This window comes from Molothrus ater, chromosome 17 (genome assembly GCF_012460135.2).
Source record: "Molothrus ater isolate BHLD 08-10-18 breed brown headed cowbird chromosome 17, BPBGC_Mater_1.1, whole genome shotgun sequence".
NCBI lineage: Eukaryota > Metazoa > Chordata > Aves > Passeriformes > Icteridae > Molothrus > Molothrus ater.
Window position 1 is genome coordinate 7,233,690 of NC_050494.2, and position 19,132 is coordinate 7,252,821.

At 65.5% G+C, this 19,132-nt stretch overlaps 2 protein-coding genes across 4 annotated transcripts in view; both read right to left on the bottom strand.

Moving 5' to 3' along the window:
- The window catches only part of SLC12A5 (solute carrier family 12 member 5), a 31,524-nt gene extending 23,644 nt beyond the window's left edge, over nt 1–7,880 (bottom strand). For 2 of the 3 annotated variants that reach the window (XM_036395470.2, XM_036395469.2), the window contains exon 1: nt 1,336–1,596. In XM_036395470.2, the coding sequence (XP_036251363.1) occupies nt 1,336–1,387 (52 nt within the window). In that variant the 5' untranslated portion in view covers nt 1,388–1,596. Of the gene's footprint in view, nt 1–1,335; nt 1,597–7,819 lie in introns of those variants that run through there. The other variant, XM_036395471.2, reaches the window with a different exon arrangement.
- Nucleotides 7,881–8,751: 871 nt separating this feature from the next.
- On the bottom strand, nt 8,752–13,360 carry MMP9 (matrix metallopeptidase 9). Its single transcript, XM_036395998.2, has 13 exons — nt 13,114–13,360; nt 12,672–12,910; nt 12,153–12,301; nt 11,816–11,944; nt 11,562–11,735; nt 11,313–11,486; nt 11,021–11,194; nt 10,729–10,884; nt 10,364–10,640; nt 10,103–10,242; nt 9,834–9,984; nt 9,616–9,719; nt 8,752–9,338 (listed from the first exon to the last, which is right to left on the bottom strand). The coding sequence occupies exons 1-13, from the start codon at nt 13,252–13,254 to the stop codon at nt 9,229–9,231; spliced, it is 2,118 nt and encodes a 705-aa protein (XP_036251891.1). The 5' UTR covers nt 13,255–13,360; the 3' UTR covers nt 8,752–9,228.
- Nucleotides 13,361–19,132: the final 5,772 nt, after the last annotated feature.

Here is a 19,132-nt window from a genome sequence, read left to right on the forward strand (position 1 = left end):
GGAATCCACAGAACCTGTCTGTGGCTGTGCCCAGAGCCCCACTGTGGGCAGCCGGGACCCCCACAACCACTGCCACAGCCAGCCATGTGCTGCCGGCTGGGGCTTTGGCAGACCCCACCAGGGGACCTGGAGAGGAGACTTGGAGGTGTCTGGGAGGCTCAGAGGAGCAGTGCAAGTCCTCCTACGCCCACACTGCATCCCCCTGGCTGCAGCCCACCCCTGCGCCCGGCAGGAACACCCACAAGAACGGGGCCTGTGCCGCCTGGTGCTGGACGTGGCCCCGTGAGGAACGGGGACCCTCACACAGCTCGGTAGTGCCGGGAGGGGCTGAGGCCAAAGCGGCAGCAGTGACGGGGCTGCTGCGGGGCCGAGCGGCCCCTCGCCGGCGGAGGACAGCGGCCCTGCGCCAGGGCTGCAGCGGGACGGGGCACAGCGCGGCGCGCCACGGACTGCACCGGACCGGCTCGGCACGACAGGGCTCACTTTGGCTCAGCTGGGCTCGCTTCGGCTCGGCTGGGCTCGGCCCCGGGACGAACGGCTCCTGTGGCCGCGGAGCCGGGCCCGGGCGGCCACTTCAGCACCGCGGACAGCGGCAGCGGCCCCGGGGTGGGGGAGCGGGGGGGCAGGGAGTGGGGGGCGGGAGCGGAGAAGGGAGCGGGAGGCGGCTGCCCGGGATGGGGAGGCGGCTGCCGGAGATGGGGGGCGGCAGAGGAGAGGAATGGGGGGGAGGGCAGCGGGGGTGAGAGAGGCGATATGGAGAGATGGGGGGGGCGGCAGCCGGAGGTGGGGGGCGGCAGCAGGGAGGGCTGGGGGGGCTGCAGCGGAGATGCGGGAGGCAGGGGTGGGGGCCGGCAGTTAGGTGAGGGGACCCTTGCGGGGATCCCGGGCGGGCGGGAGCGGGACCGGTGCGGCGACTGGCGGGGTCTGTCCGGGAAGCGGCAGGGCCAGCCCCGCAGGGTCGCTCGGAGCGCAGCAAGCAGCCCCCGCCCGGGAGGAGGCTCCTCGGTGAGCCCCGCACCGCTCGGCCGCACCGCCGCTTCCCGGGGCTGCCGCAGCGGCGAGAGCGCGGCCGGGGCTGCGCGGAGGCGCCGGGAGCGGGAGCATCCCCGCACCGCCCGCCGCAGCCCCGCGGGGCCGCCGGCCGAGAGCCGCCGTCGCGGCCGGTGTCGGTGCCGGTGCCTCCCGTTCGCCCCGCGGCACGGCACCCTCAGCCCCCGCTGCCTCCGGCTCCGCGCCGCTCCTGCCCCGCGCCGGCGCCGGCCCCCGGCCCGGCGGCGGCGGCCGCCCCGGGCCGTGCCGCTGTCCCGCTCGTCGGTGCCGATGCCGGTGCCTCACCTTGGCTGGCGCCGCCGTCGCCGTCCTCGCAGTCGGTCAGGTTGTTCAGCATGGCGCCGGTGCCGCGGCCGCTCGCTGCCGCCGGAGCTGGAGCTCTCGCTCCGCAGCAGCCGCGTCCCCGCGCCGCCCCCCGCGCCGGTGGGAGGGGGCTGCAGTGCGGAGGCGCCCGGGCTCACGGCTCACGGCTGCTGCCGGCGGAGCCCAGCCCGGCCGCCCGCTTCATCACGTATGCGGGAGGCATTGCCCCCGCCGCGGCGGGGAGGGGGGGGCGCGGCGGCGCGGGGGGGCACAAAGACGAGCGAGCGGAGCGGGGCCGCCTCCCGGCTGCGCCAGGCGTGGGGGGGAACTAGGGCAGCGCTGCGGGCCCGGCTGGTGCGGGCGGGACGGGACGGGACGGCCCCGCAACTGCACCGACCCCGCACCCGCCCCGGCCCCGAACCCCGCCTCCAACCCCCGCACTCCGCACCGGCCCTCGCAGCGGCCCCGCATCCGCCGCCGGCTCCCGCACCCCACACCAGCTCCCGCACCGGACCCCGGCGCAGCCTCGGGACCTGGAACACACTCGGGATGCACAGAGGGGCAGAGCCTCTGCCCGCGGGACCCACACATCAGAGGCGGCTGAGGCCCGGGATCACGGCAGCCCCTGCCCCGCGACGGGCGGCTACCGGGTGGGGGCGGCTCCCGGTTGGGCAGCACCACGTCATGCATGGGACCCCTCTGCGGGCATCAGGGCCTTGGCCGTGGATGGAGACCCGTGCCCCAGTAGCAGGACGACCCAGGGCACCCGAGGAAGGGGGGGACGTCCAGACCACCCCATGGTGGGGCTGGCAGGACAACGGAGGTGATTGACCCTGCTGTGCCCAGCTGACCTGAAGCGCAGGGAAAGCTGCCTGCAGAGGGGAACAGGCTTGATGTCACCTCCCCTGGTGACCAGGGGGCTGAGATCGCACCCATAGCAACCTCCTCAGACTTGGAGAAGGGTTGCAATGGGGCCAGAATCCTCAGGCCCTGTGCCATCTGTACCATCTACCGAGGCCCCAGCTCTTGCAGCTGTCACCCGCAGGGCCAGGGGCACAGGCCACTCTCAAGCTGGGGTTGTAGAGGGACCCTGCAAGGCTGCCTGAAGCCCCCTGTTCTCTCGTGCACTTAATCGGGAGGATCCCCCAACCGGAGCTGGCTGCAGCTCCCAGCATCTCCTCCAGCACAGGCTGAGATCATGACAGCCCGCTGGCCTCCGTTACTTCTTGACGGCTGTAATTAATTGTTTACTTTCTCCTGGTGCGGAGCCAGCTGCTCTGCAGCGCGGGTGCTCCCCGGCCTGACCTCGCGGCCAGGAGAGAGGCTCAGACCCCTCACCCCAGCCCGGCAGGCAGCACTGATCCCTGCTGCCAGGACCCAGCACCTGGCATCCCCGGGGAGCTGCAGCAGCACAGCCCCAGCTCCATGGCAAGTGGCACAGGAGGGCTGCAGGGAGGATGGGCAGTTCAGGGTGGGCAACTCAGGGTGGGCACTCCCCGCCCAGGGCTCTGGGTGACAGTCACCACATGGGGCTGACCTTGTCCAGCTGCAGTAGCACCAACCCCTCACACCTGCACCCCTCAGCACTGAGCAGTAGCCAGCGCTGGAGCAAGGGCTGGCCCACTCCCAAGGGCTGGGACTGGAAGGAAGGGGCTGCAGACAGGATGTAGTGGACAAAACCACCATCCCATGCTGGCCTGGGGGGGTCAGAGGGCACCCCCAACACCCCAGAGGGCTCTGGCTGGCCAGAAGGGCAGCAGGCCAGAGTCCAGCCAGCCATGGTGAGTGCCAAGCCCCACAGGGTGATTTTTTGCAGGAGGACACAGCGCGTGGGCTCGGCACAAGAGGGATTTTCCTACTAAAACAGATGCGGGGGAGGGAGCACGTGAAAGACCACTAATCCCCTAATCCCTGGATTATGGCTCCATTTCAGGGGCTGGGATTTGACGGCAGCACAGGGGGCTACGCTATCAAGACTGCATTGGCTTATCCTGTGTGCAGGGTCCCACCAGCATGTGGGGGCAACTGAGAGTGTCTCTGAGGCAGAGGAGACTGAGGGGGCTTGATCCCCCAGCAGAGCACTGGCATTAACCCTGGCCAAAACGCCCCTGACTGGGGTATGTGGTGTAATGTGTCGTAAAGAGAGAGGTCTGGCACGGTTTGGGCATCATCCATGCCCTTGCATTGCTTGCAGTTGTGCTGCAGGCAGCATGAGGGCATGGGGAAAGAGGAAGACTGACACTTTTCCCTGGCCATGGAGTGGGGGATCAGCTGCAAGTGGCCCCTGAGTCGGAGTAGCAGGCAGGATGCTGGCACCAGGCCAGGCAGAGCATCAGTGCCCCACTTAACTGCAAGAGGCTGCCCAGGAATGACGATGGAGAGCGGCCAAGCCAAGAATCATCCCTGCAAAGGGTCCTGTACCCCTGCAGAGACTCCTGAGAATGTCCCAGACCCCTCTGCACAGAGCCTGGGTAGGGGGAACTGTTCTCAGAGACGTTCCCAGGGCAGGAATCCTGGCTGCTGGCCCTTGCCCGTCCTATTACCAGCAGCGGTCAAACCTCCCAGGAGCGAGACACGTGCTGGAGTCACTGGGAAACCTCCTGAGGGCAGGGAGCGGGCAGCCTGGCAGTGTGCCACACGGGCAGGGAGGGCGGCTGTGCTCTGGAGATGCTGGTCAGCACATTGCACTGCCTGCTGTGATCCCTGGGCACTGTCAACAGCCTGCCCGTCCACATCCCACCAGGATGGGACACCCCACACCGAGGGCTTGAGGCACGAGGACAAGCAGCTCCCAGGGAAAAGAAGAGCTGGGGCAGGAGAGACCCCAAGACGATGGAGGTGCAGCAGGGCAGAAGGGCAGTGATGCCAGCCAAATACTGTAGCAGCGGGTTGGCATCACAATGTGCCCTCACCACGCTGTCCTGACAGCCCCAGGAGCCCAGGGGCAACACATCCTGCAGCACCTTGGCAGGATGGAGTGCTCCTGTTCATCTCCATCCAGACAGGTCAGGGCCCTGCCACCAGCACGGGGCAAAAGCAGAGCCCAGAGCTGGCACCAGCTGGGATTTGACAGCAGCTGCAGCAGCAGGACAGGACAGGGAGGAGGGTGCAGTGTCCCATGGGGCTGGGTGGGGAGCCACAGGAGGCACTGCAGCTGCCTGAGGCTGAGAGCAGAAGGGCAGCAGTGGGGCAGGGCTGGCAGAGGCCATGGGGCAGGGCTGGCAGAGGCCATGGGGCAGGGCTGAGAGCTTCTGCGTCACACGAGCCCAGCGCAGCGTGCAGCTGGCGCAGCGTCCCCAGCTGCCCTTGCCCAGATGTCTTGCCAGCAGCAGGGCCACGGCAGTGGGCGGCCGGGCAGCCTGGCACAGGGATCAGCAGCAGCAGCAGCCTCCTCCCACCAGGGCCCGCAGCTGAGGAGCCCCCAGGCAGCCCTGTGCCAGTTGCAGTACCCTGGGGATTGCAGGCAGCCACTGCTGAGCCAGGGCCAGAGGGCCCAGTGATGGCCGAGGAGCAGCTGCATGGCCACTTGCCAGCCACTGCCAGAAGGGTTTGGGTGCAGGATCAGCTGATGAGGCACTGAAGTGTCCTGTGCCCCACACGGCACCCCTCACTCAGCCCCACAGCCTGTGCAAGGACCTCCACTCTTGACACCCCACTGAATCACCTGTGGTGTGTTCAGTGGCATGGAAACTCCTTGGGAAGGCTACTGATGGGGCTTCGGCTGCTCCAGCCCCCTGGCAGCATCCCATCCCCCTGTATCATCAGCCTTTACCTGCTACACACCCTCGGCTCATCTAATGATTCCCCAAGGGCACCCAGTCTGCCACAAACCCGACCTGAGTGTCTGCGAGGGGGCTGGAGGAGATGGGAGAGCTGGGGGAGCCTCCTTAGTGGCCTCTGTCGCTCATTTGTACCCCTCTGTGCACGGTGCCCCAAGTGCCCCTGTCCCCCCCCTTGTGTCCTGGCCCCTCGGCAGGGCCCCTGCAGGGGTGCAGCCAGGGCTGCTGGGGTCCCTGCTCTCCCTCAGGGCCTCACCTCCCACCTGGGGCCAGCCTCACACAGCTGCCCCACAGAGCCTTGTCCATGGCTCATGGCCCGCAGCCCTGTGACCCCAGAGCCCCAGGGGGGCCGAGAGAGCTGCTGAACCCCCTCAGCACCGAGAGCCACGGCAAGGGTGACACCGGGACTGGTTTCCATGGCAACGAGAGGCTCCTTAACTGCTTGGTTGCCATGGCTACTGCCGCCGAGCCCGACCGCTCGGGACACGGAGGGGCTGCGCGGTGGGGATGCTCCGGTGCCCTCTCGGGCCGGGGCGGCTGCCCCACGGGCAGCGCACCGGGCACCGGGGCTGCCGCCCCCCGTGCAGCCCGCGGGGGAGCCCCGGCCCCACGGTGGGTCCCGGGTGGAGCACATCGATCCCCGGTGCCGCGGGGTCCGGGCCGCGCTGCGCTCCTGGCGGGACCGGGTCCCCGCGGGACGGCGGCACCGGCGAGTCCCGGGGGCGGGGCGGGGCCCCGGGGGCGGGGCCGGGAGGGGCACGCCTCCACCGGAGCCGTCCCGTCCCGTTATCGCCCCCTGGCGGCGCCGCGCAGCCCGGTCCGCCCCCGCCGCCGCCCGCACGGACCCGCACGGACCCCGACAAGACCCCGCGCAGCCCCGTCCGCCCCCGCCGCCGCCCGCACGGATCCCATTTCCCGGGCCAAGCCCTGGATCGGGCCGTGCTCCTGCAGGCACCTGCCCCCGGCCCCGAGGCCCCGCCGCGGCGCCCTGTCCGTACCCTGCCCCGCCCGGCACCGGGCGGTCCCGTTCCGCTGCCTCCCCTGCCCCGGAGGCTGAGATCCCTCCTCAGCACCACCCGCCCGGGGCCGCTCCCGGGCAGGGCCTTCCCAAAGGGCGGCCTCGGGAGCCACAAGGCGCCCTGAGCACGGCGCCAGCTCACGGACCAGCAGGGGCCTCCAGCTGGCCGGGGGTCCCCGCACCGCCCCGGCACTGGCAGCACCGCCGGCTGCAGCCTTCGCTCCCGCACCGCCCCGAGGTCTCCGGGATCTCCGTCACTCTGTCCCCCCCCATGCGTGACACTGACATGGGGTCAGGTAACACCGAGCGTTTGCCCAGGGCCGAGTCCCTCCCGGACCACTGCTGTCCAGAGCTCCTGCCTGCCATCTGCAGCTCCTGCCAGTCCTGCAACCCCACGCACCCCCTCCCATCCATCCCCCCAAGAGGCAGCATCCATGGTCCCAGCACTGTGGAGAAATGTGGGATGTGAGGAATCCCTGAACGCTGCCAAGCCCTAAGTAGCCACCCTGCCACGGCCCTGACCACCCCACAAAACAGGACACCTTCAGCAGGACCAGCCACTGGCTGTCCTCTGGGAGGGCACAAGGTCAAAGCTCAGCCAGAAGGATGTGTCCCTTGGTCCCACCACGGCCACTCAGCATGCCCACCCCAGCTCCCTGCAGCCCCGCACCAGCAGACTGGCTGCCAAACCGAGGAGCTGTTCCTGGAGGGCCCCAGAATTCAGCCCTGGCTCATCATGGTCCGCTCCGCCCCAACACAGCCCACAGGCCAGGCCCAGCTGGCCCGGCTGCCATAAAGTGACAAGTGGCCCTGCATCCCCTGGCCAGCGGACGCAGCCCTACATCACCCACGACAGTGTGATCCTACACAGGGCCCCAAAGGCCAGAGCTCCCTGACAGAGGCACAGCCCAGCCCGGGGGCCGTGGTGTCCGTCCGGCTGCTCGCGCCTCCCACCCGCGCCCTTCGCCGAGGGTGCAAGGTCACAGCTCCGGCAGCACAGCTCCGGTGCTGCTGTCGGCCGGTTTTCTGGGATCGATACGGCTCCGGTGACAGCAAAGCCCCACCGCCACGTCCCCTGGGCGCCACGAGGCGATGGCTGCCGGCTCCAGTGCCTGTGCCCATGGCAGCCCGGCGGGCACTGCTGCATCTGAGGGCTGGCCACAGCTTGCCCTCTCCCGGCTGGGCAGCAGGCACCCTCCACCACGACTCTCTGGGGAGCAATATGTGACCCCGCACCCACAGCCGACCCACAGCCGTAATCCCGCTCCATCCCGCTGCCGGTCCGGCACCAGCAGGGCCTCGCTCCAACAGCCCCCGCTATGGGGACGAAACAGGGGAGCTCCCTGAGGAGCGGAGGTGGCCGCGGGGAAGAGTCTGAGACGAGGGGTTCTGCCCGGGAGGGCGGCTGAGCCCCCCTCCCTGCTCTGCACCCCCCATCTCCCGGATCCCGCAGCTCCGAGCCATCCCTACTCCGGGGGTCTGCACTGCCTCCGAGGGGCCAGACCGACCGCAGCTCCGCACCCCCCATGGTGTCCCGACGGCCCGGCCCTCCCCGCGGACCCTCCTCGCGGAGCCTCCCCGCGGAGCCTGTCCTGCCCCGCGGATCCTCGTCGCGGACCGTGTCCCGCCTCCGGAGCCTCCCCGGGTCCCCCTTGCCCCCGGCGCTCACCCCCGCCGCCGGTGACGGTGAACCGCCCGCTCATGGCCCCGTCGTCGCCACAAGTGGCTCCGGCCCCGGCGGTGGCTGAGCGCGGCCCCGCCGGGCGCTGACCGGGGTCCTAGTGCCCGCGGCACCGCCCGCCGCGCCGCCCCCGCGGCCGCAGGGCTGGCTCCAGTCCGAGCGGATCGGCTCGGCCCCGCTCCGCTCGGCTCGGCTCGGCCCCGTCCGGCCCGGCTCGACTCGACTCGACGGGACCGGACCGCTCCGCCACGCCCGGTCGGTCCCACGGCCGCCGCCGAACTGGGGGTGCTGGGACCGTGCCCCAACGGGACGGGAGGGGGCCGTACTCTGCCCCCGCCCTGTCCGGAGCCACGGCCGCTAATTACAGCTAATTACAGCCCCGGAGTTGCGGCTGCCCCACCCTGCCCGGACCCGGGCACCCTCGGACACGATCCCGGCCCTGCCGCCGCGCTCTGCGGCCACGCAGGGACAAACCGGGGCCGGGGGAATCTACGGGGCCAGCCCGCGGCGGGGTCTCAGCTGCACTGGGGACTTCGGTCACACGCTGAGTGCCGGCCACACGCGGCGACAACCGCCCGCTCCTCATCTCGGTGCAAAGGTGGAGCGCAGGGGAGGGCAGTGGGTGAGGATTATGCGGTTCCAGGGCTTGGGAGGTCCGGCCAGTCGGGGCGAGAGTGCCGCCCCTGGCGTAGCGCTGGTGGTGGACAATGTTGGGACCGAGGGACATCACTCTCCATTGGATCCAGTGTCCCTGCAGGATCCAGAGTCCTTAGCTAAGGGGGATTTGGTGACGGTCCCCCCACAGAGCCCCCATGCCCACTGGTGCTGGCACCCCCGGGGCTGGGGGAGGATGATGCTCCCAGCACATGGGAGTTCTCCAAATCACAGTCCCGACAGCTGATAGAGCACTCGAGGCTGTGTCCAAAGAATTGTCTTTATTACAAATGGACAGGCAATTGGCAGAGGGGGTGGTTGGCAGAGTGGGCAGCAGGCAGAAGTAGGCAAAACCCTGTCCCTCACCCTGATGTGACCTCAGGCGCCAGCTCCCAGTGGGGCTCAGCCTGACCTGGCATCGCTGGCTCAGGAAAAAGACAAATTTGTCTCGAATCCATGTGCGGTTTGCACCAGACAAACGCCTCTGCAGTTGAGCTGGCACTGGCAGGAGTGGCACAATGCCAGCTGTGGCAAGAGTCCTTCTCCCCAGCTGGGGCTCTCCAGGCTGGGCAGCTCCCAGGAGGTGAGGACCCCCTGCCCCTTTCTTCCAGGAAGATGGTGATCTCATCTGGGGCTACCCACAGCCACAAGGCTCCCAGGGGTCAGCCCATGAGACAGGAGCCCGCAGGTTGGGAGCAGTGGGCAGGGAGCAGCACTGGCAGAGCTGGTGGCTGGTCAGGCCTTCAGTTCTGGGGACACTGCAGGATGTCATACTTGACGTAGCCCACCCTGTCCACCTGGTAGCGCGGTGTCATCCTCCAGTAGAAGCTGCCCCGGCAGAAGTGGTACTTGCCTGGGCAAGGAGGGGGATGGAGGGAATGGAGGGTCAGCAGGAGTTTGGCCATACAAAGATCCATCCTGGTGGCTGCCCAAGCAGCACAAGCACACCTTGCACCTTGCTGGCACCCTGCCAGCTCCAGCACAAGAACCCACCAGGCTGATGGCATGCCCTGTCCCAGAACCATTCCCCACACACCCGAGCATCCCAAGCAGGAACCAGAGCAATGCCATGAGAGGCTCAGGCAGCCCAGGCCTGAACACACAGCACCCACCTGCCAGGTCCCACTCACCTTGGTAGAGGAACACATTGCGTGCATCCAGGGGGACGCCGGTGAAGACATCGTCGGTGGCACGGGGGTAGCCCTTGTCCACCCTCTGAACCTTCACATCCAGCCTGTGGGAGAGCAGAGCCGCGCTCAGGGCTGCTGGGAACCCCCCTCCCAGCCCCTGGCAGGGCTCAGGCAGGCGCTGCTGCTCTCCAGCCCTGCTGCTCTCCAGCCCCGCTCACCTCCAGTAGCTCTCCCCGCTGAAGAGCAGCACTTTGCCGCGGCCCCGCTGCAGGGCCCCCGAGAGGCGGCCGGCTTCCTTCCCTATACCCAACTTCTCGATCCCCCGGGGGCCCAGCGCCCTCTTCCCAGAAAACACCCAGAACTGCCGACCTGCAGTGGGAGATAGTGGCGATAGTGGGGGTGTCAGACAGCCCTGAGAGCTCCCAGCCTTCTCCAGGCTCCTCCCACTGCCCCTGGGCTGGGCGAGGGCAGTGGGGGCAGAGCTCACCAGCAAAGAAGAAGACCCTCTTGGTGAGCAAATCCTGGAAAACAGCATCGATGGTATCTGGGAGGCCAGGCCAGGTATCAGCAACAGAGAAGGCACCCTGGATACCCGATTTCCAGAAGGACGAGTAGGTCCAGTATTTCCTGGTGGGGAAGATGAGCTGTCCTGATCACCTCAGTCTGCCACAGCCCATGTCCCCCATATCCCTGTGTTCCCCCACATCCCACCTCACCAGGGCAGGAGGTGCCAGATGCTGCCACTCACCCATCCTTGAAGAAGTACAGCTCCCCATTGATCTCTGTGATAGCATCAAAGTTCCTCTCCATGCAGGCATCCCGGCTGGGGTCCACAGGAATGGGTCCAACTGTGGGCTCTGGTGTTGTCTCCTCCTCTTCCTCAGTGGTGGAGGTGCTGCCAGCCTCTGTGGGCATGGGCTGGATCTCCTCTGTGGGCATGGGCTGGGGCTCCTCCGTGGGCAGGGGCTGGGGCTCCTCAGTGGGAGCAGGTGCAGGTGGAGTGGGCTTAGGGCCAGAGCCACGACCTGAGTGAGTACAGGGGAGGGCATGAGGCTGGGATCAGCTTGGTGCTGCAGGACACCCAATGCACCCAGCTGCAGTGCAGCTGCTCACCATAGAGGTACTGGATGCCCTGGACATCATCAGGGTGCAGCTGGAAGTCCTGGATGTAACTGTACATGGGGTACATCAGGGCCTCACGCACACTGGAGTGGTCCAGACCCAGTGAGTGTCCAAACTCATGGGCAGCCACCAGGAAGATACTGTAACCTGGGAGAAAGCACTGGCCTAAGTGCCTGGTGGGCCACAACAGGGCAGGACACACCATCCAGAGACTGTGGTCCCCACAAGGAGTGTGACAATATGGCATGGGTCTGGGAGGCACAAAGGGAAGCACAGGCAGTACCTCTGTCAGGGCAGAAGCCCCACTTCTTGTCGGTGTCATAGTTGCTGGTGGTGGCACACCAGAGCTTGCCATCCTGCCGGCCCTGGCTGGTGCAGGCACTGTAGGACTGTCCCAGGAAGGTGAAGGGGAAGACACATGGGTCCCCCTGGGAGTTGCCGCCGATCACAGCCGTGTCTGCAGCAAAGTGTCAGTGAGGCTGTCCCTGGCCTCTGGCTGCAGTGGCCAGAAGCCGGGACAACGCTGAGAGCCCTCATGTGCCCCCTCCCCTGCGTGCCCCCCTCCCTGCTGGCACCTCGGTTGGGGCAGAAGCCGTATTTCTTGTCCTGGTCGAAGCTGGAGGTGGTGGCGCACCAGCGGTAGCCGTCGGAGCGCCCGTCTGTGGTACAGGCATCGTAGGAGGTGCCCTCGAAGATGAAGGGGAAGACGCAGGGGGCTCCATCGCTGTTGCCACCATTGGTGTAGAGGACTGTGGGGTGAGGGAGAGTGAGGAGGGCCCCAGGCACCGCGGGGCTGGCCGGGGGTTATGGTCACCACTACTCACGCTCGCTGGGGCAGAAGCCGTATTTCTTATCCCGGTCATAGTTGGGGGTGGTGGCACACCAGGGCAGCCCATCCTTGCGCCCCTCCGTGGTGCACCGGGAGTAGGAGCGGCCCTCGAAGATGAAGGGGAAGTGGCATTCGGCTCCATTGGCATTCCCGTGGCGGGTCTTCACCACTGCTCAGAGAGGGGCGGCTCAATGCTAGGGCTGGGGTTGGCACCAGCAGACCCCCCAGCCCACCGCACCTTGTCCTTACCTAAGCCAGTTCCCAGTGTCCAGAACTCATCGTCGTCAAAGTGGGCATCGCCCTGGATGCCCTGGCCTGGGGGAAAGGCGTGGGCCAGGAGCCCATCCTTGCCGTCGAAGGGGTACCCATCCCCATGCTCTGCAGGGAAAAGCACCCTCAGCTGGACCTGCCAGAGGAGCCCTCACATCCCCAGCACGCACACAGACATCCAAGCCCTGCGCACCTCCTGCACGTGTGGGGGCAGGGGGCCTCTGGGCGCAGCCCAAGGAGACATGGGGTAAGGATCTCACAGGCAGCGTGCGTCACCAGGTCCCTCCTCACTCCCTGCCTGCCCAAAGGACATCACCTTGGCTGCCAAACATGATCATGATGTCTGCCTCGCCACTGTATATCTGGGTGAAGGTGAGAGGGGTCACATCGCTCCACACTTGGAACGCCCGTTTGAAGGCATCGTCGATCACGGCACGGTCCAGGTCAGGGGAGTAGTTCATCACCCTGCCAGGGAGGCAGAGGGTCAGTGCTGCCAGCTCCCCTCCTCATGCAGGGAGGCAGAGGATCAGTGCTGCCAACTCCCCTCCTCATGCAGGAGTGACCCTGTTCTGGGAAGGAGCAGACCCTCCAGAGGTGATAGCAGTCACCAGCCTTGACCTCACCCAGGGCTCAGGTGCCCCTTCTGGGCATCGGGGAGCAGATGCTGCTGCCATCCCAGCTTGGCCCTGGCAGCACTGGGACCCAGCTGTACAGGCAGCAGCAAGCCGGGAGAAGGGCTGAGCAGAGGCTGTCAGCCTCCTGGTCCCTCAGGCTTTCCATTCTCCTGGGACCATCACCGTGGGGACACAAGGGTTCATCTCCAGAGCAGACTCACCGGTAAGTCAGGTCCATGTGGTCCCACTTGAGGTCCCCCTCAAAGGTAAGGAAGGTTCCTATGTCAGGGACGCCGCAGCGGGGGGCTCGCATGGCCTCCAGTGTGGCAGCATCCAGCTCTCCCGTCTCCTCCAGGCCCAGCTGCTTCTGCATCTTGAGCAGTGCCTTGCCCAGGGACACGTGCCTGCCACCAATCTTAGCCTCTGCCTCCGTGGTGTAGCCGAACCTCTGCAGGTAGCGCTGTGGAGGGAAGGCAGCCAGAGGGGTGAGCGAGGCAGGAGGGGGCTCCAGCAGCCCCGGGCTCCCATCCCAGCCTGGGTGCCTCCCTGAGTGCAAGGAGAACGGCAGCTCTCAAGCTGTGCCTGCAGCCCTCACTGTCAGCCTGGGTGCCTCCTTGGGGACCTGGGTGCCAGGAGGGCGCCACGGGGCCGTGCTCCCCTCACCTCTGCCAGCTGTAGATCCGGCAGGGTGCTGATCAGGTCCCCCGGGAAGGTGACAACCGCCTGCGGCTTGCCCTGTAGAGGGGCTGCATAGCAGGAGACGGCCAGCAGCCCGGCGACAAGCGGGGCCAGGAGCAGTGCCATGGCTCGGCGGTGACAGGAGGGATGTGGCAGTGCTGGTCCCCTGCTGTCTGCTCTGGGTGCCGCCGGGCTACCCGCTCCTATTTATGGGGTGGGAGGGCAGTGAGTCACCCTCAGACCCCTCAGCGCCGACTCACGCTCCCTTCTCCCTTCCCACGGTGACGAAACGCACACTCCATCTCTGCCTTAACTGTTTCATCACCTTGTTTACTAAACACGCTGCGTTCCGAGGACAGGAAGGAGACAGCGGCTGGGCAGCCGCACCGGGCCACAGCACAGCACTGAACGGCCACCCTGGGGCTGCCCTGCACAGGCACTGCCCTGCTCCCTGCTGGCCCCAAGACCGTGGTAGCTGTGGGGACAGCAGGGCATCACTGGAGGCAGCCAGGTGCTCAGGATCCTGTAGCTGTGCCATCACCCCGGCTGACACTGAGCTTGGCTGGCCAAGGGCTGATGGTGCTGGACCCAGACCCACAAGGACGTGGGTGGGCATGGGGGCAGATGGCAGTGGAACCCTCACCTGAGCCCCAGCATCTGGATCCCACCTGCGTGGGATTTGGGAGCTTGCACTCTCACGAGGACTCTACATCCTTCCCCACCACAACTGCATCCAGTGGGTCAGAGTGTTTCCAGCCTTGGCTCCTCACCCCAAGCCCAAATGCCAGCAGCTGAATGGCAGAGCTTCCTGGTACCAGAGGCAGTGCCTGCCCAGGAGCAGCTCTGGGCACGGGAATGCTCCACCTGGGGCCCTGGGACATTAGGGGTGCCCTATCCTTGCTGCCCTGCTCTGCAGGGTGCTGCTGACTCAGGTTCCCACCCAGCACAACACAGACCTTGCCATGGGATGGTGTTTTCCTGCTTCTCCCAAAGTGCCGACGCTTGTGGGAATGAGAGCAGTGAAGGGGAAAGCAAACAGGGATGAGGAGCGAGGAGAAAACAGATGGCAGAGGAGAAGGCGCAGCGTCAGCGGGGGGGAGGGAGCACTGGTGCAGCCCAGCGAGGCTGCTGAGACACAGGTCCCAGAGCAGATCCCCTGCCCCAGCCCTCACAAACCCCATGAGCCCCAGGAAGCTCAGCCCCATGAAGCTCAGCTGGCTTCATCAGGAGGATCCTCCTGTTCACCCCATTGCTGTTAGTGCCTGTCTTCCCAGCTCCCAACAGTGCCAGACTGGGGCTCAGCAGCTGCTCCCTCCCAGTATCCCCCCAGCTCTGGCTGAGCCAAACCAGCAGCTCCTGGCCCAGCCAAAGGACGAGCAGCTGGCACCCAGCACAGCTGGGGACAGTGAGAGGTCAGGGCTCTGCTCCTCGTGCCCTTGGAGAGGAACCGCCATGCCCAAGTGAGGGCTCATCCCTGGGGCAGCATCACCTGCCAGATGCCCTGTGCTGGTGGGATGCATCCACAGCTGGCTGGGCACAGGAAACTCACTGGCAGTGTGGGCTAAGCTGGGAGGAAGCAATGGTGAGAAATCAGGGGGTTGCCTCACTCCCCCACCACAGCCCTGCAAGAGCAGCCCCCATTCCCTGGCACAGGAAATTGCTTCACAAGCAGCCGCCGTCCTGCACCCGGTGTGACAAACACATCCAGCCAAGAATTCCCTCACGGTGGGACATAGCCCAGGGGCCCTGCAGCCAGGTCACCCTACAGCCCCCTCCCACAGGGTCCAGCCTGCCCCCCTTGTCCCTGTGGTGGCCCAGCAGGCAGGAGGCAGTGGCTCTCTGTGCTCCCTGCCTGGCTGGCAGAAGAGGTGAGGAGGGTCTCTGCCAAGGTGCCCTGAGAGCCCATTGAAGCTGGTGGCTCCTGAGGCATTTGGGGAGCAGGCACTGCTCACATCCTCCACTCTCCAGCCTCCCAGAGCACAAAGCTGTTGTGGGAGCTGGGTGCTAAATAATCTGCAGGGCATCCCCAACAAGGACACTTCTGACTCCAGCTCTGGGATATAGTCAGAAATTCAGATCCAGCTCTGGTCTCCCTGGCACTGTGGCAGATCCCTTGGCCTTCCCCATGCTATTCCCATCCTTCGTTTCCACCACATGCAGAAGCTGTGGCTCCAACAGCCTGGGCACTCTGCCAGGGCACACCATGGCATCGTGCTGCCTGTGGCACCCTGAGGGCTGAGCCATGGCCCAGCAGCACACAGTAGCACTGGTAGAAACGGGGCTGAGAGGGGAGTGGGACCTTGGAGCAAGTGATGGCAGGAAGAGATGAGGGCCAATGCCCCACACACCGTGCCCCAGTCCCAGCAAGCCCTCGAGCTGGGCAGTGGGAGCTCCAGGGGGGGTTGCCATCCGCAGCTCTGCCCCCGTCCTGGCCGCTCCCACTGACTCATGGCCCCACTCACCAGCTTCCTCCTAAAAACCATCCCGGGGGAATTTCTGGTGACTCTCTGGAGGCTCGTCAGGGAGCAGGGCCAGGGCAGCAGGGAATCCCCCGTGTCTGGCAGCACTGGCAGCCTCTGTGCCAGGCAGGGAATTCTGTGGGATGGGCTCGGCACTGCTGGCATGAGCCCCATGCAAGGCAGCCTCAATCGGCTCGTCAGTGGGAGCTGGGTCAAGGCACAGGTTCCTCAGAAAGTGCATGTGTGGAGGGAGGCTTGGGGCAGCCACTGTGGCTGGTGGGAAAGAGAGGAGGACAGTGGTGATGGGGCAGTGCCACAGGCAGGAGAGGCTGTGGATGGCAGAGACTCCAGGAGCTGTGCACAGCCCAGGCTGCCTTTTTCACTCTCAGAGCCCCTGAAAGGAGTGAGATGGAAAAACCCAGGCAGACATCCTGCATCCCAGACACTGCCCGAGCCACGAGGTTGCCGGTCACCACCGTCGCTGTCGAAAGGGGAAGGAACAGCCACCGCAGCCCCTTCACACAGCCTTACTCATGGCCACCCTCATGCAGACCCTCTGTGGGAAACTGCTCCAGGACCTCAAAGGGGGCTGCTGCCTGTCTGGATCCCTGCTCCAGACAGAGGCTGACAGGACACAGCAGCACCTCTGCGAGGCTGCAGGGCACCTGCTGGGAGGTGCTGGTTGGGTCAGCAGTGAGGTTTGGGGGGATTATATGGAGCCAGGGTCCTTAGACCCACCCCAGTTCAATTCCCCCCATAGAGGCAAGCAGGGTGGGCACCAGCCAGGGAGGGAATGTGGCACCAGACAGCCAGGGGAGACGTCCACACACATGGGATGCACCAGGGCAACAAAGCTGGTAGTGAGCTGAGGAGCCAGGGGTGAGGGAACACCCAGTCGCCAGAGTCACTGCTTCACACTCAGAACCCCAGGCAGGGGACAGGGGGACACAGGAGCAAAAGACAGGCACAGGCATGTGGATGGCATCAGGATCCCTCTCAGTATAAGCAGGACTGTGGTGGCAAGGGGAAGTGGGGTGGGAGAGAGTCAGCATCTTGTGCAGATGAGACAGCACTGGACTGGGGAGAGCAAGTGCTGGTCGCACTGGGAACACAACCTGGGCAGAGGGAAGGGAGCACTTGGATCTGGCAAAAGCTGCAGTGCCACGGCCACCACGGCACAGCCAGACACCCTGAACAGAGGGCAGGGCATTACTGCATGCCTCTAGCTGAGCATGTGCCATGGGCTCTGCACCACCCCATGCCCAGGGAGCAGAACCGACACCCCAGCCCTGGTCCATGGTATGCAGTGACCGGAGCATGGGGACACTTGGCGTGGGAGCAGGACAGGGCAGAGGGAGCAGCTCTGCGTCAGAGCTTGGAGCTCCATCACTCCTGCTCAAGGGCTCCAGACAGAAACAACATTCCTGCACACACTTCCCGTATCTGCTGTCCTGGCGCTGGGCCCCGCGTGGGCTGGGACTGCAGTCTCCAGCTGGGCCCAGGACCCTTCCCAGCAACCACCCTGCATGCCACAGACCCACAGCTCTCCAGCACCAGCAGTGCCTGGCCCTGCATTCCCTCCCTGCCTGCCCCAAGCTCTGTGGGGCACCTGCTCAGTCCCTTGCCTCACCTGGGGAACTCCCCACCTCTCAGCATCCCCTTCTTGCCAACCCTTCACCCCTGCTTGCCTGGTGTCCCAGCCCCTCACCCCTCAGTCCCACTGCCACCCAGCCCCACTGTGCCCAGACTGATGCTGCTGTCCCCACACCTTGTCTGGGTGGGGATGACGTGGCCGCTGTCACAGGGCGGCTCACTCCACCCTGCAGGCACTGAAACCAGAGCTGCCGTGTCACCACCCAGCCCAGCTGCAAAGCACACATGACGGATCCCCTGCCTGCCACAGCGACTCCCGGTATCCAGGTGGGTGGCACAGTCACCTCCCTGAGCTGGGCTGGGACATCCCCTCCATGCCCACTCTGGGAACCCCCTGTATCTATTGGGGTCCCACTGGAATGCTGCAGGAATCCAACCCCGAGCTCCATTCAGCAGGCACTGGGGCTGGAAGCTGGCACCTGGCACACCTCACACCACCTGCTCCAAACATTGCAGGGCTCTTGTGCTTCAGGAGTTCCTTGTTGTAAACTCCATCCCATCCCTTAACCCTCCTCCTGCCTCAGCTTCTGCCTCCAAAAACTTTCCCACCTGCTAGGAGCAAGAGCATGGGGTATTCAGGCAGGTGAGAGGGGCACAGGGTCCAGGTCACCTGGGGAGCATTTGGGAAGAGGTATCCATGGGCAGCCTCATGGCCATCACCCCCTCAGCATCCCCTCTTGGGCGACCTGCTGGATCAGCTCCATGGAAGCATCTCCTGTGCACCACAGGAGTGAGGCAGGAGGTGGGAGGGGAGCAGGGCAGGACAGAGCTGGGTGGCTGCCAGCTCTGGGGGCACAGCTGCCACAGTGAGCCATCAGCACCATGGCACAGGACGGGTGGGCAGCACTTTGCTCCCGGCGGTGACATGGGCACAGCAGCTGCCTGCTAAAACAGGAAGAGCAGCAATTGTGACAATGACAGGGAACCTGACTGTGTGCAAGGGGACAATGTGCTGCCAGGAATCCATGGCTGTCAGCAATGGGAATAAGGAGCGGGGGTTTGTGGAAGGTGGAATATGGGCAAAACTGGTGGTATTTAATTGTAAACTGCGCAAAGCAGAAGGAAGGGCGTTAGATGCAACACGTTCGGATTTCAGTAAAACATTTGACAACTGTTCCAGCGCTTGCTGCCAAATTAACTCAGAGCAGCTCAGTTGTCAACACAGGCATATGGACAAAGCCCAGGCAGCCCAGGAATGGCACACAGCCTGGCTGTCTGCCGGGAGCTGCCCCGGCCACACGACCTGAGACCTTTCAAAACCGGGCATCGTGTGAGTGGAGGAAAGCACACCCCAGGCTGAAGGAACACCAGGATGGACAGAGCTGCCGTGCTGCCCGGGGAGGAGAAGGGCTGCAGAGCACCCAGTCAAGAGGCAGCAGACCTGTGGGAGCTGCCATGCCCCCTCGGGGTGGGGAGCAGCCCCACAGTCTGCCTGCTCTGCCCTGGGGTGTAGCAACCCCTCTTTCATTTGAGGGGCTGGAGCGAGGGGGACTGAGCAGAGCAGCCTTGCAGGACCAGCCTGGGCAGGCATGCAGGACTGGCAGGGTCAGGAATGCCATGGCAGCGCCAGGTACTGACCCCCTGCTCCAGGAGTGCTCATCCAGGCACAGACCCTGTGCTGGGGACGAGTGCAGGGGACAGACAGAGCACAGCACACCACACACCCAAGGCCTTTGGGCCCCTGCTACATCCACAGTTCTCTGCCCACCTTGTTTATTTTACTTATATTTCAGTAATTTGCTGATTACCATTTTTTAACTAACCAGCAGTGATGAATCAGCAGCACGGGAGAGGGTGGAAACTGGTGGCCTTGGACTGTGGCTCCAAGGTCTCAGGGTCTGGGAAGGAAGCCACAGGATCCCTCCAGAAGGGGAAAAAAAACACTCAGCAGT